This window comes from Phycodurus eques, chromosome 6 (assembly GCF_024500275.1).
Source record: "Phycodurus eques isolate BA_2022a chromosome 6, UOR_Pequ_1.1, whole genome shotgun sequence".
Classification (NCBI taxonomy): Eukaryota; Metazoa; Chordata; class Actinopteri; order Syngnathiformes; family Syngnathidae; genus Phycodurus; species Phycodurus eques.
In genome coordinates, this window is record NC_084530.1 from 24,401,886 (window position 1) to 24,427,283 (window position 25,398).

Here is a 25,398-nt window from a genome sequence, read left to right on the forward strand (position 1 = left end):
TCCGCCATACAAGTAGTGTGCTAGAAAAGCTTAAAAATGGATCTTGCAAATCAAAGGCACAAAACATGTTAGTGAGTACTACAACCCCAATTCCAATGAAGTTGGGATGTTGTGTTAAACATTAATAAAAACAGAATACAATGACTTGCAAGTCATGTTCAACCTATATTTAATTGAATACACTACAAAGACACGATATTTAATGTTCAAACTGACAAACTTGATTGTTTTTAGCAAATAATCATTAACTTGGAATTTTATGGCTGCAGCACGTTCCAAAAAAGCTGGGACAGGTGGCAAAAAAGACTGAGAAAGTTGAGGAATGCGCATCAAACACCTGTTTGGAACATCCCACAGGTGAACAGACTAATTGGGAACAGGTGGGTGGCATGATTGGATATATAAGGAGCTTCATTCACAAGCAAAGATGGGGCGAGGTTCACCTCTTTGTGAACAAGTGCGTGAGAAAATAGTCGAACAGTTTAAGGACAATGTTCCTCAACGTACATTTGCTAGGAATTTATGGATTTCATCATCTACGGTCCATAATATCATCAAAATGTTCCGAAAATCTGGAGAAATCACTGCATGTAAGCGGTAAGGCCAAAACCCAGCATTGAATGCCCGTGACCGTCGATCCCTCAGGCGGCACTGCATGAAAAACCGACATCAATGTGTAAAGGATATCACCACATGAGCTCAGGAGGAACACTTCAGAAAACCAATGTCAGTAAATACAGTTCGGTGCTACACGTGGAAGTGCAACTTGAAACTCTACTATGCAAAGCAAAAGCCATTTATCAACAACACCCAGAAACGCCACCGGCTTCTCTGGGCCCGAGCTCATCTAAGATGGACCGATGCAAAGTGGAAAATTGTTCTGTGGCCCGACCAGTCCACATTTCAAATTGTTTTTGGAAATTGTGGACGTCGTGTCCCGGGCCAAAGAGGAAAAGAAGCATCCGGACTGCTATGGGTGCAAAGTTCAAAAGCCAGCATCTGTGATGGTATGGGCCTGTGTTAGTGCCAAAGGCATGGGTAACTTACACATCTGTGAAGGCACCATTAATGCTGAAAGGTACATGCAGGTTTTGGAGAAACATATGCTGCCATCCAAGCAACGTCTTTTTCATGGATGCCCCTGCTTATTTCAGCAAGACAATGCCAAACCACATTCTGCACGTGTTACAACAGCGTGGCTTCGTAGTAAAAGAATGCGTGTACTAGACTGGCCTGCCTGCAGTCCAGACCTGTCTCCCATTGAAAATGTGTGGCGCATTATGAAGCGTAAAATACGACAACGGCGACCCCGGACTGTTGAACAGCTGAAGCTGTACATCAAGCAAGAATGGGAAAGAATTCCACCTACAAAGCTTCAACAATTAGTGTCCTCAGTTCCCAAACGTTTATTGAATGCTGTTAAAAGAAAAGGTGATGTAACACAGTGGTAAACATGACCCTGTCCCAGCTTTTTTTGAATGTGTTGCAGCCATAAAATTCTAAGTTAATGATTATTTGCTAAAAAAAAAAAAAAAAAAAAAGAAGGTTTATCAGTTTGAACATTAAATATATTTTATTTGTAGTGTATTCAATTAAATATAGGTCGAACATGATTTGCAAATCATTGTATTCTGTTTTTATTTATATTTAACACAACATCCCAACTTCATTGGAATTGGGGTTGTACATTACCTTTAAAACAGGCCTAAAAATATTGTTGGAAAATGATCAACAGGCTTTGCAGTGACGTACAGTGCAGGGGTGGCCAACCTATGGCCCTTAGCCCCATAAATGCCCATTATGCTGTATATAACAAATTTGTTCCAAAGTCTTTAGTTTCCTCTTTTAGCATTTTGATCAACCTTTTAAATATCCAGAGAGCACAATGCTAATTTAACACCACAGTCTGGCTGGATAGGTCGCTTTTTAGATGGCGAAACAACCGCCGGATTGTGTGCTTGCACTCACAGTGGTTCTGTGTGTGTGTTTGATATCAGGATATGTAAGAGTGGGCTGGCCGTAGTAACCTTAGTACAGTATAAATATCAAGGAAGGGACTCCCTAATGAACATTTATTTGCCAAAACGAAGATCTGCAACAAAGTTGCAAAGAAGCTTCTTTCCATTCATTCACAGGCGTACGGAAAATCTTTTGATTCTTGCAAATGGAGTTTGAAGACTACTCCCGGAATCAGGTTAGTGTTTGCAAACTAATTTTCTTTAAACACGTTAAACATGTGCAAAAGCCATCTTTAAATTGACATTAACATGAAGATTATGGTAAAAAGAACTATGATAAAAACATTAGTTTTTCCATCCTTTTGCTTCTAGGTGGACAAACTCTCTTCTGACAATTTATTGTAAGTTTTTCTTTTATTATTATAATTATTATTATTCATTTTCATTTAATTGTTTTGGGTCACTAATTGGTCAATACTACGCGGGCAGTGCTATAACACGAAACATTTGTAATAGGCTAATCACCCACTAGAGGGCAGTAAGTGCATTAGGAATCACATCCTTAATATTACACATGAAAATTCAAAAATTATGACATTTAGCCCTAGAATTTATTTTCTTCAAGACTTTTAGTACTTTTTGTGTGTGCCGCTGCACATATCATAATAATGATGTGCCAGGAAAACTATTTGTAACGTTGGTCACCCTGTTTTAAGCCCATTACATGTTTTTACTACTTTTGCACTGGAGTAACTTTTTTAAAATTGTCTCTTCGTGAGTCATGTGGTATCCATTTTGGCTCAACTTTAGGTAGATCATTCGCTTCCGTTTCAGCCTGAGCGAGTGAAATGCATCTACAGTGGGGAGGGAAAGTATTCAGACCCCCTTAAAATGTTCACTCTTTTTTTATATATTGCAGCCATTTGCTAAAATCATTTAAGTTCATTTTCTTTCCTCATTAATGTACACAAAGCATCCCATATTGACAGAAAAAAAACGGAATTGACATTTTTTCAGATTTATTAGAAAAGAAAAACTGAAATATCACACAGCCATAAGTATTCAGACCCTTTGCTCAGTATGTAGTCGAAGCACCCTTTTGAGCTAATACAACCATGAGTCTTTTTGGGAATGATGCAACAAGTTTTTCACACCTGGATTTGGGGATCCTCTGCTATTCCTCCTTGCAGATCCTCTCCAGTTCTGTCAGGTTGGAGGGTGAACGTTGGTGGGCAGCCATTTTCAGGTCTTTCCAGAGATGCTCAATTGGGTTTAAGTCATGGCTCTGGCTGGGCCATTCAAAAACAGTCACGTAGTTGTTCTGAAGCCACTCCTTCGGTATTTTAGCTCTGTGCTTAAGGTCATTGTCTTTTTTGAAGGTGAACCTTCGGCCCAGTCTGAGGTTCTGAGCACTCTGGAGAATGTTTTCGTCCAGGATAGCCCTGTACTTGGCCACATTCATCTTTTCTTCGATTGCAACCAGTCTCCCTGTCCCTGCAGCTGAAAAACACACACCCCTGTCAATACGGGGTGCTGTGTGTACATTAATGAGGGGGGAAAAATTATTTCAGCAAATGGCTCCAATATAAGAGAGTGAAAATTTTAAGGGGGTCTGAATACTTTCCGTACCCACTGTATAAGGTTTAAGTCTGGAGATTACCTTGGCCAGTCTAAAACCTTCACTTCTTGCCCTTGATTAACTCCGTTGCTTTGGCAGTCTACTTTCATTATGCTGTTGCATGGTGAATGCTCTCCAAATCACTGTGGTTGCATTATTCTTTCAAATGCTGCATTGTGATCCTCGTTGTGCTCCCGACAACATCATCGATAAAGATTAGCGAGCCCGTCCAAGAAGAAGCCATGCGAGCTTGAGCCGTGACGAGTTTGTGTGCTTGGGATCACAAGCAGAGCCTTTCTTTCGCCAAGCCCGAACCTTCAAACAGGTTTTTATGACCAACGTTTGTGCGGTGGCTCTGATTGACTTTCCAGTTTCTCTCAGCTTTACAATTGCTTGTTTTTCACCCGGCTCTCTGGTTTTATGTTGGTTACACCACAAATTAGTATAAACGTAGTCCTCACAGGCACACAACAAATCGATGAAATGGGTTTGTTTATTGTTTGATCAGTGAATGTAACAGAACACACTTTGGCAACAAAACTCACCGGTCAGTCACGTTCCACATAAATAATGGGGTTGTTGTTGTCAACAAAAGGTTGTTGTTGTTGTTGTGACTTTCAGCTTGTCCCGTTAGGGGTCTTCACAGTGAGTTCCTCGCATGATTTGTTTGACATAGTTTTCACACCGGGATGCCCTTCCTGGTTCAACTCACCCCTTTGTTTATCTGTGCCTGGGACCAGCAGTGGCTGTATATTGTTTCCAGTCCACAACAAAATAGAAACAAATGGACTTCACTGTTCAAAATTTTTTTGAGGGGATTGTATACAGACTGTTTTTTTTGTATACTGAAGTTTTCATTATTCCCTCCAGAGCTCCACCGGTGGATTTGGAGACTGCGTTGAAGGAATGCTCGGACGCCCTTGATCTCTTTCTGAACAACAGGTTCACAGATGCCTTAGCTCTTTTAGAAGCCTGGTAAGTCCCACTTCTCAGTCTGCACACTTTAACATGATGTACACTGCAAGATATGATGCAAGATGTATTTGCCTTGACTTCAGGAAGAGCCAGAGCATGTACCACGCGATGGGCTACAGCAGCATTCTCGTGATGCAGGCGGCCATGACTTTTGATCCGAAGGACATGAACGCTGCTATGGAGTCACTGAGCGACGCCCTGCTGACGTGCCAGAAGTGTGGGCCGTTAGTTAGTCGGAACCACAGTGCCTTTACAAATACCAGAATTACTCACTTCGTATACACCATTAAACATGTTTTTGTCTTATTTAACTTTAGGTTTAGGAAAAAAACGGGAGTAATGGAGACTCTAGCCAATCTGTGGTACAGACAATCACCTGAAAGCCTAACAGAAGGTGAGACATCACTTCCCACTAGGTCAAGGGTGTCAAACTCGTTTTTGTCGCGGGCCACATCGTAGCTATGATTCCACTCGGAGGGCCGTTATGGCTGCAAACCCATACGAATGTATGATTGCCTCATATTATTACATAAACACAAATTAATGGATAATTAGTTTTGAAATCAGAAGCCAGTCAAAACTGTTTGTTCAACTAGAGTATGAATCAATTTTATTTTAAAAGGGGGGTTGGTAACAAAAAAATGCTTGCAATATCTCAATATTTTTAAAAGTGAAGACAATTTGCAATTTTGGTGTTTTAGCACAAAACACAAAGTCGATGCACACTCTCACAGGCCACATAAAATGATGTGGCGGGCCGCATCTGGCCCCCGGTCCACCAGTTTGACACATGTGCACTAGGTGAGCAATGCAGTATTAACATGCCTATGAATTTAAAAAATTATAATAGAAAACAGACAAATATACATTGTTTGCCAAAACACATACGTTAGGTTCATTGAAGACTCCAAATGATCTTTAATGTTCACGAAAACATGTTAGTTTCATTAACGCAAAATTGTCTGTGATGTTTACAAAAGCACATATAATTTTCATTCAAATCAAACGTTCATGAAGACACACGTTAGGTTCTTTGAACTATAATTTCACTTTGATGTTTACAAAAATATGTAGGTTAGGTTTTTTAAAGATTCAAAATTGACTTTGGTGTTTACAAAAATGCATATTTTGGTTTTGTTAGACATTTAAGAGTTCATTTGAAATGTTTTACGCAACACGTACTTTAGGTTATGTTAAAATCTAATTTGTTTTGATGCTTCAGCAAACATGTACATTAGGTTCCCTGAATCCTAATTTATCTTCAGTTTTTACGAAAATGCATATGTTAAGTTCTTTTTGATGTTACAAAAACACATACTTTTGGTCTGTTAAACTCTAATTTGTCTGCAGTGTAAGAACACGAGTATGTTGGGTTTGTTGAACTCAAATTTGTCTTGGATTTTTACGAAAACAGGTGTTGCTTTCATTGAGGACTAAATCTTCAGTGTTAACAATAACACACGTTACATTATTGAACTCAAATGTGTCTTTGTTCACAAAAGGTTTTTCAAAGATTCTTTTTTTGTGTGTGTTTATGAAAATGTATGTTGAAGTGTCAGTTTCTCTTTGATGTTTACAAAATTGCGTTTTGTTGAGCGATAAATTGTCTTTGGCGTTTACAAAAACGTAACTTAGATTTGTGGAAGGCTAAATCATCTTTGGTGTTTACAAATATGCATAATGTTAGTTTAGTTAAACACTAATTTGTATTTGGTGTTTATGAAAATGCACGTTAGGTTCTCTAACAACTACATGGTCTTTGATGTTTACAAACCCACGTGAGGTCAGTTAAACTTTATTATATTTCATCTTCATGGAAATGCATGTTAAATATGTTAGGTTTGTTTTATGATAAGGAAAACTTTTCAATATAATTTGTCTTTGATTCTAATAAAATCATGTACATTAGGTTTGCTGAAGCCTAATTCACTTTGGGGTTTACGAAAACGTACGTTAGTTTTATCCAACTCCAAATTGTGTTTGATGTTTACGAAAAGGTACGTTTGGTTGGTTGAAGACGAAATTTGTCTTTTGTGTTTTCGTAAACATGTTAAGTTGTTTAACATACAATGGGCTTGTGAAACACTTTGTGTTTGACGTTTAGGAAAAGGGATGTAAAAAATTGTAAAAAATTGTCTTCATTTTTTACATAAAACTTGGACCAAAATGTTATAGTTTCATCCATCTTACGTTGTAATTCTCCCTTCTTTTGTTCTACTTAATAGACAAGACGAGCGTATACGTCTGTGTTTACTCCCATCGCGTCATGTTTCCCCAACAGAGGAGATGCACGCCGAGCTCTGTTACGCCGAAGTGCTGCTGCAGAAGGCGGCGCTCACGTTGCTCGACGAGAGCATCATCGGTTTCATCAAGGGAGGCATGAGGATCCGAAACAGCTATCAGATTTTCAAGTAGGCGAGATGCAGATGTTTGGGATGTTTGTGACGGTTGAATGAATACATAAAAAAAAAAAAAAAAAAATGTTGTGTTTGTGCAGGGAGTGTCAGGCCATGGAACACGGCAATAGCGAAATGGAGAAGAAGAGCACGTACAGTCACTTTAAGGGCGGTGTCAGCATGGGCATTGGATCTTTTAATCTGGTGGGAGCACTCGCACACCTATAGCCGTTCACATAAAAACATACCTAGAGCTTGCAGTATTTCAATGAACTTGTGTCTTTTTCAGATGCTATCGCTCCTACCAGGTAGAATCCTCAAACTGATGGAGTTTTTGGGTTTCTCAGGGGATAGGGTAGGTGCCCTCAGCCCAATGTATGGATAGACACTCACAAAAAGTTAGGGATATTCGGCTTTAGGGTGAAATTTCAATATGAATCTATGACGCCCTTTAACCTTTACGTGTGAACTTACATTGACTTTCTCTAAACCTTTGAATGCACACACCCAATCGTTCAATATTTCAGTAGTTTTTGCACAACTTTCTGTTCTCTGTGATCAGTGAAGCTGTGTGATCCTTGAATGGGCCTTTCCAAAGACGGCCACTTCTATGCCTTTCTGTGCCTCTTCCAGTCTCTCTGAATCTCTTTTGCACCCTTGTGATGAAACGTTACGTTTCGTAGTCACTGCCCTCGTGTCATCCTGGTGTCATGATGTCAAAATGTGAACAGCGTGATGAAGAAAAAATAAATACCAGGAAATGTATTGCCAATATTAAAGCCGAGTATCCTTACTTTTTTGTGACTAGTATACAGGATATGCAATATAGATTATTGTGTGTTAAGTGCCTATGTATTTATATATATTTTTTTTTATTCCACAGGGGATGGGTTTGTCCGAGTTGCGAGCGGGCGCATCCAGCAATAGTCTGCGCTCTATTCTCAGCACATTGACTCTGCTCATGTTTCACCTCTACATTTCAGTCATTCTGGGTAAAGGACATCTCGCTTTTGACATCCGAATTCAAACATGCTATTATTATTTTTATTTTATTTTTTTTAAGCATTCTCTCATGTACCCAAAGGTTCCGGCGACGTGGACCTGAGTGAGGCTGAGGCGCTGCTGGAGCCTTACGCTAAAAGGTTCCCAAATGTAAGTTGTTAAAGTACTCGTGCATCATCAAGTATAACCTAATGACCCACGGAATGGAATCCTGTAGTTACAAAAGACAAATTTGTAAACTTTAAATTTGTAACAAAATTGCCCCATTGACTGCTGTAATTAAGTATAAACTATATCATATTGATGATGGGGAAAACAGGTACGCAAGGTAGATTCTTGTCAGTGTTTGCGAAAACACGTATGTTAGGTGTCCTGAAGACCAAATATATTTTTTTACATTGGTAAAAACAACTACCTCAGGTGTGTTGAGGACTAAATGTTCCATGATGATTACAAAATGTGTACGTTAGGTTTACAAAAACACATATATTAGGGTCTCTGAAGACTCAAGCCTGTCCCAAAACATTGACGATACAAGACGAAACGCTCTTTAATGTTTGCGAAAACGCATTTCGTGAAGTTAATCGAAGACTCAAATTGTCCCTAAGATAGAAATATAGAAAAACATGCAAGCTAGATTTGTTGCTCTAAATTGTCTTTAATATTTACAGAAATTAGCAACAACAACAAAAATTGCAGTGTTTTTTTCTTTCAATGTATTCATGTATATTTCTATCCAACAGGGAGCCCTCATGCTTTTCTATGTTGCAAGAATTGCCTTGCTCAAAGGAAACATCACATTTGTAAGGGATTCCCACGAAATTCACTTCATTTTGGATCCGCTCGTTTGTGTTGATTGTTGCGCTTCTCTGCGTAGGCTCAGGAAAAGTTCCACGCGTGCATTGCCGCTCAGCAGGAGTGGCGCCAGATTCACCACCTGTGCTACTGGGAGCTCATGTGGGCCTGCTCCTTTGAACAGAACTGGCGGGAAGCGTACCATTACGCTGATCTCCTCTGCAAGGAGAGCAAGTGGTCACAGGTGACTACTGAAAAAAATGAAGTGTTCCGCTGTGTATTTGCGACTCGTGGATTATTGTTTGCTGCTTTTGTCATCAGAATAGGCGATGCAAGTTTTGCTTTGGTATCATCTTGTGGAATCTTGGTGCCAAGGAACTATGTTGAAGTTAGTTGAGGCGCTTCATTCAGACAAAAGTAGCGGGTTGCCGTCATCTTGTGGCATCTATAGGCAGTTGTAAACCTTTTTGTGGGGGGCGTCAATAACTCACAGATTTTCACTATTCACAACTGAGCGTATTCCTATCTCCATCAGAATCGTGTTTCACAACTTTTACTGAGCCAATTCAGAAAACACAGGCGTTATGTTCATTGATAACTAAATGGTCTTCATTTATTTTCTTTGATGTTTCCGAAAAACGGACACGAGGTTTGTGAAAGACTGAATCAATCTGAAGAAACAAAAACGTAACTATGGTTAGTCAAGCACTAAATTGTCTTTGATATTGAAACAAATTAATGTTGCGTGTATTGAAAACAAATTGATGTTTAAAAAACGCATGTCAAATTCATTTAAGATTCTTCTTTGTTTAAAAAAATTTATCAAAGATTTTCTTGTAAGTTTATGAAAAATGCATGCTATGTGCATAAAATACGGGTCTTTGGTGTTTGTTAAACAAGATTGTAGACTGCTTAATTATCTGACATTTGCAAAAACGAATGAATGCTTTTGTTGGTTTCATTGAAGAATGTAAATTCTTTGATGTTTACAAAACTTTGTTGTTCATTGAGAATTGTCTCTGTTTATGGAATCACGGTAGGTTCACCAAAGACTGGAAATTTTCTTTTTAAGTTTATATAAAACATTGAAGTTCTTTGAAGACTCGACATTGAATCAATCACTCACTTTTCATACATACGCCGCAACTTTGCTTGCAGGCCATCTATGTGTTCCAAAAGGCTTCCATACTGAGCATGCTCCCCGAGGAGGAAGTCAAGAAACTTGGTGAAAACGTGGTGGACTTATACAGGTACGCAAAAAAAAAAAAAAAAAAAAAAAAAAAAAAAAAGAGGAGATGACAGCATTTTGCGCCTTGACGTACGGGGAGTGACAGTAGTGTGATTTGCAGGGAGGTGGACGGTCTGAGGTTGAGGATGGCCGGAAAGTCCATCCCCACGGAGAAGTTTGCGGCCAAGAAGGCTGAGCGCTACGCCTCCTCCGAGCCCGTCAAACTGGTCGTCCCAGCCCTGGTGAGGACTGCTCCACGTGATTCGTTGAAGGTAATATTTCGAGGTGACATTGAGACAAATGTCGTCCGTTTTGTTGCCCCGCAGGAGATGATGTACGTGTGGAACGGCTTCACCATCGTAGGCAAAAGAGCCGACTTGACTGAAAACATCCTGGCTACGTTGGAGAAAACAGAGGAGGAGCTCAAGTATAATTCAAGTGAGGAGAAAGACTCGATGGTAGTGAATAAAAGGCTCTTTTCCGCAACTATAACACTGTGTTGGCAATGTTAAACAGACATGTCCGACTACCACCTGGATGACCAGTGTGTAGTTCAGCTGCTCAAGGGCTTGTGTCTGAGGCAGTTGGGGCAGCTCGACCAGGCGGAGGTCTGTTTCAACCGAGTCTTATCCAGGTGAGATCCACATTGACTTCCCCCATAAGCCTACAGTAAATAGGCCTGAACGGTTTTGCTTGATGCCAGAAAGAAGACAAGAGAGAAAGGGAAATTGGACCGCTTGTCACCACGTCAGACCCACCTAGTCAAAACATGGAGGAGAATCACACAGGCTCTTACATACACTAAGTCATTGACACACAACTCAACATGTAACCATAATAAGGACCGTTATCACACGAACTTAATATGTGATAATACTAATAACAACTAAATGCCTAATGTTACGCTTTAATGATTTCTTAATTGACATGAAATTTGACCACATATTGAACCCATTTAGTTGCATTTAGGGTAACATCAACAGACCTTACGTGGGACATTAGCAAACAACTTCATGTGTAGTGATAATAATAATAATATGATACATACATACGTATTATAATTCTCCAATGTTAAGTTGTAATCAATTCCTGGGAAATATGTCACAGACTTTTCACAACATATCAACCAAATCCTTCTCGCACCCCTCCACAACTTATTATGTAAAAGTAATAATAAAGCTGGAAAAAGAAGAAAAAAAATGCCCCAAAATGTCCAATGTTAAGTTTCATTGCTTCCTTCATTTACTGTAAGTGAAATTTGACAGCTTGTCACGACATGTCAAGCCCTTCCAGTCACATCAACGTAGTCCATCTATTTTACATCATACTTTATGAACCTGATATGGCACTTTTAACTAGGATGATTTTTGGGTTCACGATTCTGCTCTTGTATTTTCTCCTAAAACTGAAAGTCGATCACTCCAGTGCTCATTCCGGTGTCGAATTGTTGTTTTGTCGCAGCGAAAGCGACCTGACGCACGACAACTACCTGGTGCCGTTCACCATGTACGAAATGGGCCTGCTGCACAAGCAGAGGGGCAACATCGAAAAGGCCATCTTTGTAATGGAAAGCGCCATGTAAGTATCTACTAAAAGCACAAATGTTTCTTTTTTTGAACGTTTCCTGAAAGAAGCCATTGCGGCTTGCAGGATGGACTACAAAGACTACAGCATGGAGTCGCGGCTACACTTCCGCATCCACGCCGTGCTCAACAGCATGGGCTCCTCGTCGGCCAAGATGCCGCCTTCGCGTACGCTGGCGTGAACGCTCCCTTGACTGCATTTTCTATTCTTGGATCGTCATACTCCTCCATGCTGCCTCATGACTCTGATCGGCCCTCGACGGCATCCTATTAACGCAACATTGTACTGTAAATGCGTCACACTGAGGCTTCTGCAATATTGTATTAACACCACAACTTTTTAAAATCCCCTTTTTATTTGTCATATTGTCACTACATTTTTGTGCTGAAGTGTTGTATTTCGTCATATAGTGTCCTTAGTCAAATGCACACATTTTCGGAATTATATTAAACCTCTTGCGAAAGTAATGTGTGTGTGTGTGTGTGTGTATGTGTGTGTGTGGATACTGTAGTTTGTGCTGCTGTTTTGGTTAGCAACAGAGTTCAAATTGTGCTGGGCATTAGTAAGCTCATTAGTAAGCTCTTAAAGATTGACATGTAAGGAAAAATACAATCCCTGAAATGAGATTATTATCTTTCACCAGTTACCACCTGTTTTCTCTCCAAATGGGAAACGGGAGCCGTCTGTTTGAGGTTGGTGTTTATTTGTTCAAGTGGAAGTGTTTATTAAGGGTTTGGGGCACTATTTGAGGAAATAAAATCAGCATAGCATCTTTGAAATGATGTAATTGAGCATAATTTAGATTCTGTCTTCTTTCCTGGTGTGAAGATCAGTGTTTCGCAACCTTTATTGAGCTAAGGCACATTTTTTTACATAAGAAAAATCTTACGGCACAGAAACCACCAAACAAAAATGTCCCAAAGACTACATACTGTATATATTGTATGAATGACAACAGGTGCATACACAGGTTAATTGTGCTTTCTGAAATCTAGCGGAAGAGAATTTAACTGCTCTGTCTGTCACAGTAAGTTGCTGGCAAAGATACATCAACGATACGTTATTTGTAATGAATGGATGGACGGATGGATGGATAGATCGATACTTCATTCACTCCATGTGGGAAATTAGATCTTATTGTATAAATACATACCAAAGACACGTACTAAATAATAATAATAATAATAATAATAATGGTTAGAGCGTCAGCCTCGCAGTTCTGAAGACCCGGGTTCAATCCCCGGGCCCACCTGTGTGGAGTTTGCATGTTCTCCCCGTGCCTGCGTGGGTTTTCTCCGGGCACTCCGGTTTCCTCCCACATCCCAAAAACATGCATTAATTGGAGACTCTAAGTTGCCCGTAGGCATGACTGTGAGTGCGAAAGGTTGTTTGTTTCTATGTGCCCTCCAATTGGCTGGCAACCAGTTCAGGGTGTACCCCGCCTCCTGCCCGATGACAGCTGGGATAGGCTCCAGCACGCCCGCGACCCTAGTGAGGAGAAGCAGCTCAGAAAATGGATGGATGGATGGATAATAATAATAATCTCTCACAGAATTAAGTTAATGGATTTCTGGACCTATTGTGTGATATTTGAGAATTTCCGTCAGCACACCAGATGATCGCTCAAACAAACAAGCGAACAAAAAACAAACAAAACAAAAACAAATTACGTAGGTCACCTGCGAGTTTTTTTTCCTCGCTGTCAATCAAATGGAAGTCACGTGGTGTATCATGTGACCCGCCCAGCACGAGAGGAGGGAGGAGGAGGAGGAGGAAAGAAGATGGAAGGGAACCGAGACGAGGCTGAGAAATGTATTAACATTGCGTCGAAAGCCATCGAGGTTGGGGACAAGGAGAAGGCGCTGAAGTTCCTCCACAAAGCGGAGAAGCTCTTCCCGACAGGGAGAGCCAAAGGTAAAGCTTGGTTTCCGGCTAGCCTCACCGGGGACAGCCAAGCCGGCCAGTGCGATAGACACACGGAATGTATTATATAACCCATTTACATACGTTGCAGACATTTTATTACCACAACGTCACGTTTGAAACATAGTGTGGTTAAAAAAAATGACGCCAAGAAGTGAAGGTTTGTCAAAGCTACGCGCAATCTTGTACGCTAATAAACTAAGATGTGCGTCTCGTTAGCTCAACATAAAGTGAGCGTCGTTCACAACTATCGTGGATACTGTTTACATGTTCACATTTTCTCTCAAAACGACAAGCCCAAAATGTGTTTATTTGGCGTAGTTGTGCGCGTTAGCAGCATCTTAGCTAACTGCAAAACGTCACTGCTGACAGTGCTGTTACGTCATCAGCATGCTGCCAATGTCAAGTTTCGTTAAACTGGGTGATATACATGACTGGCTTTACCTGAAAGTTTTCCAACTAAGACATTTTTCTCTTGAGGACATTTCGTTTGGTCTCATTATGTTCAATACAAATAATGAGTGTTTGCAAAAAGTTTTTTTTTTTTTTTTTTTAACAAAAATGGTATTTACCAAAGTTTTGAAGGTGAAGCCAACATTCTCTTTTTTCCACAATTTTGTTTCACTCTCAAAATCCTTCCAACTTATGAAACATACAAATGCTTTTAATCTTTCTTGCATAATTGAATATCTTATGTGAAAAGCCCGAGGCAATTTTCTTTTATATATATTTTTTATTCATTTTGTTTCTTTTCTTTTGAATGTACCCATCCCCAGGGTTTTTACGTCACTAGGTTTTATGGAAGGGGGGGCCTTGTAAATATAAGACTAATTGTTTTTTAGTGCATTTAAAAAAATATAATACTGTGTATAAGTTTGACGCCACCGTTAAGTCCATTAATCAATTTATTCTCTGTACCGCTTAGCCTCCTGACAGGTCACAAGGTGTACTGAAGTCTATCCCAGCTGACTTCGGGTGAGAGGCGGGGTACAGTTTTTTAAAAAATTATTATTATTATTTTTTAAACAAACTTAATGGAGATCTCGGTAAAGCTAGCTGCCTGATGTAAAATACACGGAAGTTCAGCACCGGCCGAACATTGCATGTACAAAACGCAGACATAATAAATATAAAAGGAGCCCTCACTGGAGAAGGTGACCGCAGCACAGTGGCAGATTTAATGCGAGAAAGTTGATGCAACACAGCGTGAAGCTAGAGCGGCTAGGTAGCCAGCAGGCTAAGTAGCAGCAGGCTAGCTGGAAAGGCAGCAGCTTGGTCCGGTCCGTGAGGATTTATGGCACCGACGAGTGCGAAGCGGGCCCGGAATTCTACCTGTGGGCCAAGGTACGGCAAGGGATCCTTGTTAAAGTCAGCCATTTTAAACTAAAAAGAAAAACTTTTCAGTACGGCGACGCAGCAGCTACAACCCGTAAGTCAAAACGTGCCAGTGTACTCTCTTACAGGTTCAGTAGATAGTTTTAAAATAATCAAATTGGAGTTTTCATTTGTTGGGCTATTATTTTGGAGTTGTACAAGGAGTAACGATTTGATTGTGATTTGTTAGTCATTTATAACTGTCAATACGAATAGCGAATTTGGTTTTAGGGTGCTTGATTCTAATTATGTTTGTACGGTGACCTTGAGTGGCTTGACAGGCGCCTATAAATAAAATGAATTAATATTATTTTACATAATTTTATTTATTTTATTTTTTTTAAATCACAGTCTTGTTGGAAGCGCTAACCAGGAACGGGAGTTCTGCGGCTAAAGGTGCACATCGCAGGCGGCAAGCGCACAATGCGGAAGACGGTGGCGCACAGGCGGCGGGGGAACGTGCAGAGTCCAGGGGAGCAGGATCGTCCAAGGTGTTCACGCAGGAGCAGGTGGAAGGCGTCCAAAGGTGAGAGTGCTGGCTTAAAATGTGACGGCGACACTTGTTAATGTTCATCTTTGGACATTCATGCATCCATTTTCTGTAGCGCTTGTCTTCATTATGGTCGTGGGTGAGCTGGAAACTATTCCCTGCTGACTTTGGGCGAGAGAGGCAGCGTGTGCTCTGGACTGGTCTCCAGTCGATCACAGCGTTTTGTGTATGAATATGCTTATTACATGTTTCTTTTGTTTAATAAAGTGATTAAAAGTACGTCGGATGGCTGCCTCTGTACTTGACCACTTATGGGGGCATTACAGTAAATTTGAACTAGGGGTGTTAGGCTTTATTCAATTAGCTAACGATGTTTATGTTATCTTGTCTCGGCGATCATAGATGTGCCGTTGTGAAAGCCAGTTCTGCTTTGCGGTAAACATGTTACACTTGATTTTTTCCCAAGTGTGAAATGATCCTAAACTCTGGACATTCTCATTGTCATTTATGGACTACTTCCTTCTCGCTCTTCTGTCGACAAGGAGTGGTGCGTGCATCTGCAGTAGCATAAGTCCGTGTGGAAAAGTGATCTATCTGATGCTTCAAAGCAGGCTATTTGAGTCATCCTTTTTTGTAATGGAATTTTCTGAGTTATTCAATTAATCGTGTTAGCCCTATTGGGGTTAGGCTTATGAGAGACGTCCTTCAAAACATTTCTTGAAAATGTATCCAAAATGTTTGAACCCCTGTATTAACATACCTGGGAACTGTTTTAAATTGTGGGGAGGAAAAGACATAGCATGTATCCTTTACAGCTTGCCCATGTTTTGTTTTTTTCCCCCTGCCAGAATAAAGCGCTGTAAAGACTACTATGAAGTGCTCGGTGTAAACAAAGAAGCCAGTGAGGATGAGCTGAAGAAGGCGTACAGGAAACTGGCCCTCAAGTTTCACCCGGACAAGAACCACGGTCCTGGAGCAACAGACGCCTTCAAAAGTATGTCTCCTTCAGTCGTATGCCGTTCAAATTATGTGATCTAAAATCAATAGAATCTCCGTGTCGCCCGTCAGAGATCGGTAACGCGTACGCGGTGCTGAGCAACCCGACCAAACGGCGGCAGTATGATCTCACGGGAGGCGAAGAGCCGAGCGGACCGGGTCACGCGCATGGCGGTGGCAATGGCTTTGACTTCCACAGAGGGTTCGAGGCGGACATCACGCCTGAAGACCTCTTCAACATGTTCTTTGGAGGCGGCTTCCCCTCCTGTGAGTTACACACATACCTACCTACATGTGTTAGTCTTTATATAAAATAACGTGGCTTAACACAAAATGGAGAAAGAATCTGGAAAAATATTTTGTGCCATTACATTTTTTTTTAATGATCACAAATTACCATTTTAATTTATTTTTTTTAAATTTTGACTTATAAAATAGAAAACATACTAAATATGTAAATTTATAACAAATGAATGATAACTAAATGCACAATTATTTTTAAAAAATAGTTCATTAAAAAAATACCAAATACCATGTAGATAGTATGATAAAAATGTACCAATACCAAAAGAAAACAAATGTGTCGAGGGACTGTAATTGATTTTTATTCTTCCTTCCATTTCTCAGCAAGCGCACAGTCGTTCACCAACGGCAGGACGAGTTACAGCCATCACGGCGATTACCGACAGGAGAGGACTGACGAAAGAGGAGACGTACGTGCCGTGGTGTCGTGACACGACATTGCTGCGGTGTCCTCAGTGTGCGTGTTGTTAAAGCCGTGTTTCTCTCCAGGGTGGTTTCTCCATGTTTATTCAGCTGATGCCCATCGTGGTCCTGATCTTAGTGTCGATACTGAGCCAGATGATGGTTTCTCCACCTCCCTACAGCCTCTACTCTCGACCGTAAGCACTACATCCCTCTCCTGAAATCCTCTACATATTTGTGTGTAATCTACTACAATGAACCTGTGGGATACATTCCAGAACCACCCGCGATATGTGAGAATTCACCGGAAGTAGTACCACCCTAAAAAAAAACATAGCTATCCAATTACCACCATAATGACAAATGTTAAAATAAGGGAGTAAATAATAGTCATTTTAAATCATCCATTTAAAATGTATTGCAGATAAATTAGAGCATGCAACAAAAGAGAATTAAACGGCTTACATTTAAACACCAAAATGTTCAACCATATACTTTCATCCAACAAATGTTTGCTAGCTTCACGAAGACATATAATATCAGAGGGGAACGCAACGCCATAGAAGGGCTACCAGAAATTAGCATTGATGTTATGGTAATTATAACTCCACGGATTCTCTCCAGGTCCACGGGTCAGACGGTGAAGCGGCAAACGGAAAACCTGCACGTGGATTACTATGTCACCAGAGACTTCAAGTCGGAGTACAAGGCGGCGGCGCTGCACCAGATCGAGAAAAACGTAGAGGAAGACTATGTGTCAAATGTCAGGAATAACTGCTGGAAGGAGAGACAGACAAGTAAGATGACATATCATGCCATACTGTATGCCAATGAATAGGAGTATGAATAAAAATCATTGAATAAGTTGGCATTCCATTAAATAGAAAATACTTAACTACAAATGTCATTAATTTAACATTCCATTAAATAAAAAACTATTCACTCAATGAAAGTCAATTTAATTGAATAAAAAAATAACTAAAAATGCAATCAATCGATTAAAAATGTCGTTAAATGAATAAACATTTTGTTAAATTGGAGATAATTCTATTAAATAAATGTTCTTGTAGAGATTAACATTCCCTCTGAGAATAGTAACAATGCCAATAAATATGACTTCATTAAATAGTTGATCAAATTTAAATACAAATCGATCAACATTCATTAAATATACAAACATCTACGGCAATTTCTCGTGTATAATGCGCACCCCCAAAGTTGAGCTAAAAATTCTGGAAAACCCTTCTACCCATTTATAATGCATTTTTACAATGCATGATTTTCCTTCAACCCATATGATCAAAACATTAAGGATTGTCTGTATTTTGTTAGTTTTTTTTAATAATTATTCTGAAGTTAAGCACTTTTTATTTGAACACATAATACTTTCTTTTTATTTACTTGCTCTTATTTTGAAATTCACAGCCCTATTTTTATTTTGTAAATGAGAAAACACACATATGTGCTCATATGCTCACGTTTTCTTACCCAGGCAGAATTTTTAAGATGTGTACAATTATTTTAAGAAAACATGAAGGACCAGGCGGGATTGAAATTAGAGGCACGGTGACGGAGTGGTTAGAGCGTCTGCCTCACAGTTCTGAGGACCAGGGTTCAATCCCCAGCCCCGCCTGTGTGGAGTTTGCATGTTCTCCCCGTGGTTTTCTCCAGGCGCTCCGGTTTCCTCCCGCGTCCCAAAAACATGCATGGTAGGTTAATTGACAACTCTAAATTGCCCGTAGGTGTGAATGTGAGTGGGAATGGTTGTTTGCTTGTATGTGCCCTGCGATTGGCTGGCAACCAGTTCAGGGTGTACCCCGCCTCCTGCCCGATGATAGCTGGGATAGGCTCCAGCATGACCGCGACCCGAGTGAGGAGAAGTGGCTCAGGAAATGGATGGATGGATGGGATTCAAATTAAACTGTCAAGCATTTCAAAAAAGCATTATTAAACAAAACATAAGAAATTAATGATGGTTGTTGTTCAGTCTCCAGTCGTATTAAAATAAATAAATAAATCACAAATTCTGCCTGGGTATGTAAACTTATGAGCACAATTGTACATACATGCAGTCATATGTACCCCTGTCATATTGGAATGAAAGTGTAGGCTACACCTTTTTCATAACCTCTTGGGGGCGGTGGCATAGTGGAATGAAAGTGTACAGCTTTTTCATAACCTCTAGATGGCAGCATACAAAAAAATTTGAAAGTCGGTAATTTTCTCCTATACCTATGTGTAATGCGCAGTATTGACTTTTGACAATTTTTTTGGGGAAAAATGTGCATTATACATGAGGAATTACGGTATTCAATAAAAAGGCATTGATTAAAAATATCTGAAAATTTGATTCAATAAACAATTACATTAATGTTATATTAATAATGTGTATTATTATTATACAGTATTTCATCCAAATATGAAATTTAAAAAAAATCCTAATAAATGATTTCACCTCTGCCCCAGAAACGGACCTGCTGTACGCTGCCAAGGTGTACCGGGACGACCGCATGCGCAAGAAGGCCGAGCATATGACCATGGACAACTGCAAAGAGATGGACAGACTAAATAACCTCTTTCGAGGTGGATGACTTGCTTAGACACTGTTAGATGTTATAATGTATATGAATAGATGTGTGTATGTTCAGGTTTTTTTTTTTTTTTTTTTTTTTTTTTTTTTTTTTTTTAAAGGAGAGTATTTACACTAGGAGCAACACAAGGAAAATCTCTACTGAAAATATCTCATACTTTGTGCACCTCACTGTGACATCCTAAACAAACTCGACATCCTGGAAAAAGATGACTCCATTACTTTAGGTTCTTCTGCTGTTTCCGTAAAATCAAGAAAGATTCAACAACAACAAAAAAGTTGATAGTGAGCACATCCACTTCCCTGTTAATGTCACCAATCAGCTTCCAGCATGAAATCAATATCCATGTGGAAGGATGGCAATGTCACCAGTGAAGAATGAAGAACAGTGGACTCACTTTGGCACATGCATTCATAGTAGATGTACATGTTAATTTTTTTTGTTTTGTTAATGTTGGACATTTATGCATTTATTTAAGTAACTATAGAAGAAAGTGATTTTCTTCCACGCTCGCTTATCAATGAAATAAAGTAATATTATTAATAACTGGAGGTATTTGTCTTGGTATAGGCAGATAACTGGATGTATTGTGTAAAAAAAAAAAAATACAGAGTCTACTTATCTTTACCCTAATAGCATAGTTGACCAAGTCTTATTTAGATGTTTTTGGAAAACAAGAAGAGTCCACAGGCTTCAATTCAGTTTAAGTGGCTTACCATGACATGGTTGACTGAATCTCAACAGACGACAAAAAAAAAGCAAGCGCATTGTTTTTTTCCATTGATATTGGGACAGGAAGTTAAAAATGACTTGGGCAATTATGCGCTTGGGATAATATTAAGATTAACGATATTAAGATTTTAGACAATCATGTAACAAGGAGAATAAACTACTAATCTTATGATTGAATTAAGGTGGGGAGAAGTCGCTTTCTTTATTTCCGTTTAGCTGGCTACAACAGCCCGTTCAGGTGAAAAACTGGCCCTTTGTTTCATTTCTATTTTGTTTTCTGCCGTAACGAGGTAGAAAACATGGGTGACTAACTGCATTCTCTGTATTATTTTGCTTTATTAAGGTTACATACCCAGACAATGACGGATTAAGACATTATTGTTTTCATTTTTGGGAAATTGCTGACACTTGGGAAGTCGGGGTCCCGTCCCGCCTTCCTCGTCCAACACCATAATTAAGAAGTAAAAAAAGTAGCTTTGGTGTAAAAACAACAAAAAAGCTTTTCCCCCAGTTTTTGTTTGATGGTGTTCCGTGAGTTTGTTCTAACCTAAACTATGTGCTTTGGCTCAGTAAATTGTGGTAAACACTTCCTGAACCAAAATGCTAAACACGTCACAAAAAGTAAGAGTTTCGGCATGTTCTCATTGGCTTATCCTGACGGTGCGATCACCAACACTAGGAAATCGGAATGTTTTCATCCTTCGATCAGGAATGGGATTGGAACACCGCTCCGTTTTCGTCGGAAATCCAACAACCTCCGCATGTACTTAAGATGCAGACAAATAGAACGTCATACAAAATACTAACAGTAACGGAACGCTTTGTGGCGGTATGTTTGTAATGTTCCTGATTTCGTAGAATGCAGCATAGATCATGTGACTGGCTTAAACCCGGAAATAAATGCCCTGGCGAGGAAAATGAAAACACAGTAAAAAGAATGCCGTCAAGACGACGCGTACTGCATTAACTGTCTGTCTATTATCGGCTCTTCTTTGTATCTAGCGGGCCATGCTAACGATAAGACATGTTGTTTTCGTCCTGGTCGTATGTGTGGCGTCCGTGTCCTGCTGTGGACAGAAAGCGGAGACTCCCGACTGGCGATTGACTCTGAAAACGATCCGCAATGGCATCCACAAGATCGACACGTACCTCAACGCGGCTCTCGACTTGTTCGGCGGCGACGACGGCTTGTGTCGTTACAAGTGTAGTGACGGTAAGCACATTTTAGTTTAATTTATTATGTTTAACATGGTTTAGTGACGCTGCTACTTGGTCTCGGTGCTCACTTTGAATAGAAGTTCACATACTTGGGTAAAAATAATCACAATAATAATAATACTCGGGTAAAAGTAGAAGTACACATTCAATTCCTTTACTTAAATAAGTCAAACAGACTGGGGAAAAAAACTAAAAGTATATAAGTAAAAATATATTTTTACTGCCAATTCTATAGAATACCCGTTTTGACAATTTAGCACCAGTGGCTGTTTTTTGGTCATCTGCAATATGTGGGGCCGCACAGTAACTAATGATAACGACTGACAAAATACATCTTAGTACTGTGTTGTTGTTTTTTCCCCCCAGATTAAACAATTTTGCAGCGCCAGTGTTTTTTCTTTTTAGGTAGGGACAAGACAACAAATCCACCATTAATTGCTTTTGGAGGCGACATGAAAATATTCTCTTGAATAAGGCCACTGATAGGGAGTATCTTGTTTCTCCACATCTGTTGCCATCGTCGATAATTCTCCCTCGTTCACATTCGTCCACGCCGCAGTCCTTGTTTTTTTTCTGCCATATAAGTACCTAAGATATCAATCAATCAATCAATCAATCAATATCTCAACTGCAGTTGACTTTACCTCTCTCTATTTACTAAACTCAACTCAACGCAACTTTATTTATGAAACAAAAAAACAACAGCTGAAACAAAAATATATATAATTGATAAATAAATGAATTCATAAATGAATAAACATTGATTTATAACACAAAAAATGTACCTCTCTAAAAACAATCTTGCAGCGCCTCTGCTGTGTCTTGTGACCAAACCGTCACAGTACTTATGTATTTAAGTCTTTTTTCCATTCTTTCGTCATCCGCGGAGGTTGAAAAAAAAACCCGTCACGAGCCTATTTGGATAAAGTATGAAATTACAAATAATCTCTTTTCAAATGTCGGGAGTAAAAGTAAAAAGTCATCAGGAAAACAAGTGCTCAAGTAAAGTACACATACCTGATGCATTTTGTTATTCATGTAAGGGGTTTTCAGTATAAAAGCAAAACTAAAGTCAACTAAATACTAGCATTTAAAATATCTCTGTTGCACCTTGAGTGGCACACGCTGCTGATGTGTTCATCAGCCTCAAGTAGATAACAGCGGTAACCTTTGCTCTCCTCTCTCAGGTTACAAGCCGGTTCCTCGACCCGAATACAAGCCGCCGCCGCCCAACGGATGTGGGACGCCGCTCTTTGGATTCCAGGTAACGCCACTTGACTTTGCACCCCCCGCCCCCAAACCCTCCACCCACCCCATTCCGTGTCAGTGCCGTTTAACTGCAGTACTGACAAAAACTGTAATAATGTTGGATTTCGTAGGCAGCCTGAAATGAGCTCCTGATACTACCAGACGGTGAAAAATTGTGAGGTCAATCCGCTATATGCGGAATGTCACGTGACCAATGCGGACTCACGGAATTGCTTACTTCCTGTGTATGATACGCTAACGAGCATAACTCTGTTTGATGAAATGATTGTTTGAAGCTGAACTTGCTAGAATTATGTTTAGCTGTGTAAAATGGCTTCTCTTACTGGCTCCAAAGCCGGAAAATTGGTTATCAATGTCGTTTAAAAACAAAAAGGCCGGCAGCGTGAAAGTGCCTTGTGTTTCCAGTTCGACATCGGCATCCCGTCCATGACCAAATGCTGCAACCAGCACGACCGCTGCTACGACACATGCGGCCGCGATAAGCATGACTGCGACGAGCAGTTCCAGGACTGTCTGGAGACCATCTGCAGGAACGTGCAACGGACCCTGGGATTGGCCCACAGTGTCCAAGGTAAGAGATAAGCATACCGGGGAGTGACACTATGCTAATCACTCTCAAGAGTTTCACTTCTTGGCGCAAATGAAGTAAAAGGGAGTGTGCAACTTCGCAGCACAGGTCCGAAGTGCGGCGGTGCCTTGACTTGCTAGTTTAATTCGTTCCGAGACCAAGCTCGTAACTCAAAAGACTCTCAAATCATCTTTCTCTATTGAAATGAATGCACATGCCCTTTAATCCGTTCCAGGCCCACAAAAAAATGCCAATGTGACGTGTTTACTAATAAGAAAAATAACACTCTAGTCTATATTTTTGCCCAAATATTATAGTGGTGAATTTATTTTTACACTTTTATGAAAATCAAGAATGTTAAAAATAAACATTATTAAAGTTACAACTGGGTTTTTAATCATTTATATTAACATTGGTTAATTTGTTTTCACACCTAAACAACAATTAACAATGTTAATTTCAATAATTATTCATTCAATAATTTATTATTTTATTTACATTTTACGATTAACAGCAGTTCACTTATTTTTACACTTGCAAGACCGTTAAGCGTGTTAAAAATTTGTGGTTGAAGGTTTTGTTTTTAAAATTTCTGACTGACAGCGCTTTTCATACTTATGTTATAAACTACCAATTGGCTATTTTAATGTTTTACAATCAACAGTGTTTCACTTATTTTTACACAAGTGACAATTAAATAGGTTAGAAATTGAGCATCGTTAAAATAGTTATTTTTTTGGGTAATTTTTATTCACGGTGGTTTATTTCTTTTTGGACATGTACGACGATCAAGAATGTAAAAAAAAAAAAAAAAAAAAATTGTTTTAATGTTTTTACGAAGTACGATTAACAGCGATTAGCTGGTTTTAGCACTTCTATGACAATTGAGAATGTTCATAATTAGTGATTTATGATTGTTTTACGATTAAGAGAACTTTCTTTCCTCTTAAAACAGTTGAGAATGTTAGTTATCCACTGTGTTAGCGGACGTGTCCAGAAGACGGTGCAACGGAGCTTTTATTTTATTTGATTACTGTTTAAAGTGTTATAATGGCTCCTCAGTACTGTAAAATACAATATTGACTGAAAGAAGCTAAAACGAAGCGCATGCATTTTTGTACACTCAGTTGCTCCTTTTGTGTCTTTTTTTGCTCAGCGTGCGAGTCGGCGGTGACGCTGCTGTTCGACACCGTGATGCACTTGGGGTGCAAACCGTACTTGGACAGCCAGCGGGAGTCGTGTGTGTGTCAGTACGAGGTGAAGAAGGAGCTGTGACCAAGTGTGTGCATGGACTCTTGAATTCTCAGGGATAAGAGCTGCTGCTGCTTTTCAGACACCGGACTAGAAATACTCACTTTTGACTGATATTATGTAAATAATTTGAAATGCATTCAATTATTTATGCTTTTTGTGTGTGTTGTGCAATGGCTTAGTCCACTACTGGGTTTTTTGCCCTGTGGCACCATGCTGCCTCTAACAAGTCGGTCTTGGTACCACGACAGATATTAATGTGTGTGGTGTGGTGTGTTGGTCACCTGGAGTCGTCACACTGCAAGAGTAGTAAGCACACATTTGCCCTTTTTTGTTTGTTTGTTTGTTTGTTTTTATTCTTACCCTTGTCGCACATTTTAAAAATTGTTAAAGATAAAAATCACTGTGCTCTGTACCTACATGAAAATGTCATTAAAATGAAGATAATTTATTATTAATATAACCTCTGTGTTAGTTGTCTTGAATTTGATAACTTTTTTTTTTTTTTTTGTTTAGAGGTGAGTTGGAATACCCCTTTACTCTGCCAGGAGAAAGTGACAAGAGTTTTACACACTGCACGCTCTGTTGTCAATGATTACACACAGTGTGGCAGCAGTTATTAAAATAATAATGAAGTTACGTTGAGAGGCTTTATGTTTTTCCAACCCCTACAGGCATTGGCAGAACCTGTCGAACTCGACACACGAGGGGTTACAATTTGAACA

The 25,398-nt window shown here is 39.6% G+C and overlaps 3 protein-coding genes across 4 annotated transcripts; all 3 read left to right on the plus strand.

The window, feature by feature from the left end:
- Positions 1 to 2,334: 2,334 nt before the first annotated feature.
- LOC133404106 (tetratricopeptide repeat protein 39B-like) lies at positions 2,335 to 11,899 on the plus strand. The gene is made up of 17 exons (XM_061679727.1): positions 2,335 to 2,359; positions 4,447 to 4,551; positions 4,635 to 4,766; positions 4,869 to 4,945; positions 6,833 to 6,962; positions 7,049 to 7,151; positions 7,237 to 7,302; positions 7,831 to 7,939; positions 8,032 to 8,099; positions 8,693 to 8,752; positions 8,827 to 8,988; positions 9,903 to 9,994; positions 10,094 to 10,214; positions 10,299 to 10,410; positions 10,489 to 10,606; positions 11,434 to 11,550; positions 11,623 to 11,899. The coding sequence occupies exons 3-17, from the start codon at positions 4,648 to 4,650 to the stop codon at positions 11,735 to 11,737; spliced, it is 1,569 nt and encodes a 522-aa protein (XP_061535711.1). The 5' UTR covers positions 2,335 to 2,359; positions 4,447 to 4,551; positions 4,635 to 4,647; the 3' UTR covers positions 11,738 to 11,899.
- Positions 11,900 to 13,306: 1,407 nt separating this feature from the next.
- On the plus strand, positions 13,307 to 19,688 carry dnajb14 (DnaJ heat shock protein family (Hsp40) member B14). The gene is made up of 8 exons (XM_061680377.1): positions 13,307 to 13,470; positions 15,205 to 15,379; positions 16,192 to 16,337; positions 16,412 to 16,606; positions 16,967 to 17,052; positions 17,132 to 17,241; positions 17,669 to 17,841; positions 19,511 to 19,688. Exons 1-8 carry the CDS (start codon positions 13,338 to 13,340, stop codon positions 19,633 to 19,635), a joined length of 1,143 nt encoding a protein of 380 aa, XP_061536361.1. The 5' UTR covers positions 13,307 to 13,337; the 3' UTR covers positions 19,636 to 19,688.
- A 1,369-nt stretch (positions 19,689 to 21,057) lies between these two features.
- On the plus strand, positions 21,058 to 25,136 carry pla2g12a (phospholipase A2, group XIIA). Of its 2 annotated transcripts, XM_061680379.1 has the most exons (5): positions 21,058 to 21,196; positions 21,445 to 21,580; positions 22,773 to 22,849; positions 23,260 to 23,425; positions 24,579 to 25,136. In XM_061680379.1, exons 1-5 carry the CDS (start codon positions 21,140 to 21,142, stop codon positions 24,695 to 24,697), a joined length of 555 nt encoding a protein of 184 aa, XP_061536363.1. In that variant the 5' UTR covers positions 21,058 to 21,139; the 3' UTR covers positions 24,698 to 25,136. The 2 variants fall into 2 exon arrangements, with proteins under 2 accessions (XP_061536363.1, XP_061536362.1); XM_061680378.1 differs by lacking the exon at positions 21,058 to 21,196 and having other exon boundaries at positions 21,209 to 21,580.
- Positions 25,137 to 25,398: the final 262 nt, after the last annotated feature.

Bases quoted from the DNA above. Each gene is read 5' to 3' on its own strand.
- LOC133404106 (XM_061679727.1), top strand. From the start codon at position 4,648: ATGTACCACGCGATGGGCTACAGCAGCATTCTCGTGATGCAGGCGGCC. The intron at 7,940-8,031 runs GTAAAGGACATC...ATGTACCCAAAG, and splicing joins CTACATTTCAGTCATTCTGG to GTTCCGGCGACGTGGACCTG. The intron at 8,100-8,692 runs GTAAGTTGTTAA...TCTATCCAACAG, and splicing joins ACGCTAAAAGGTTCCCAAAT to GGAGCCCTCATGCTTTTCTA.
- dnajb14 (XM_061680377.1), top strand. From the start codon at position 13,338: ATGGAAGGGAACCGAGACGAGGCTGAGAAATGTATTAACATTGCGTCG. The intron at 13,471-15,204 runs GTAAAGCTTGGT...TTTAAATCACAG, and splicing joins CCCGACAGGGAGAGCCAAAG to TCTTGTTGGAAGCGCTAACC. The intron at 15,380-16,191 runs GTGAGAGTGCTG...TCCCCCTGCCAG, and splicing joins CAGGTGGAAGGCGTCCAAAG to AATAAAGCGCTGTAAAGACT.
- pla2g12a (XM_061680378.1), top strand. From the start codon at position 21,376: ATGCTAACGATAAGACATGTTGTTTTCGTCCTGGTCGTATGTGTGGCG. The intron at 21,581-22,772 runs GTAAGCACATTT...CTCCTCTCTCAG, and splicing joins TCGTTACAAGTGTAGTGACG to GTTACAAGCCGGTTCCTCGA. The intron at 22,850-23,259 runs GTAACGCCACTT...TTGTGTTTCCAG, and splicing joins CGCCGCTCTTTGGATTCCAG to TTCGACATCGGCATCCCGTC.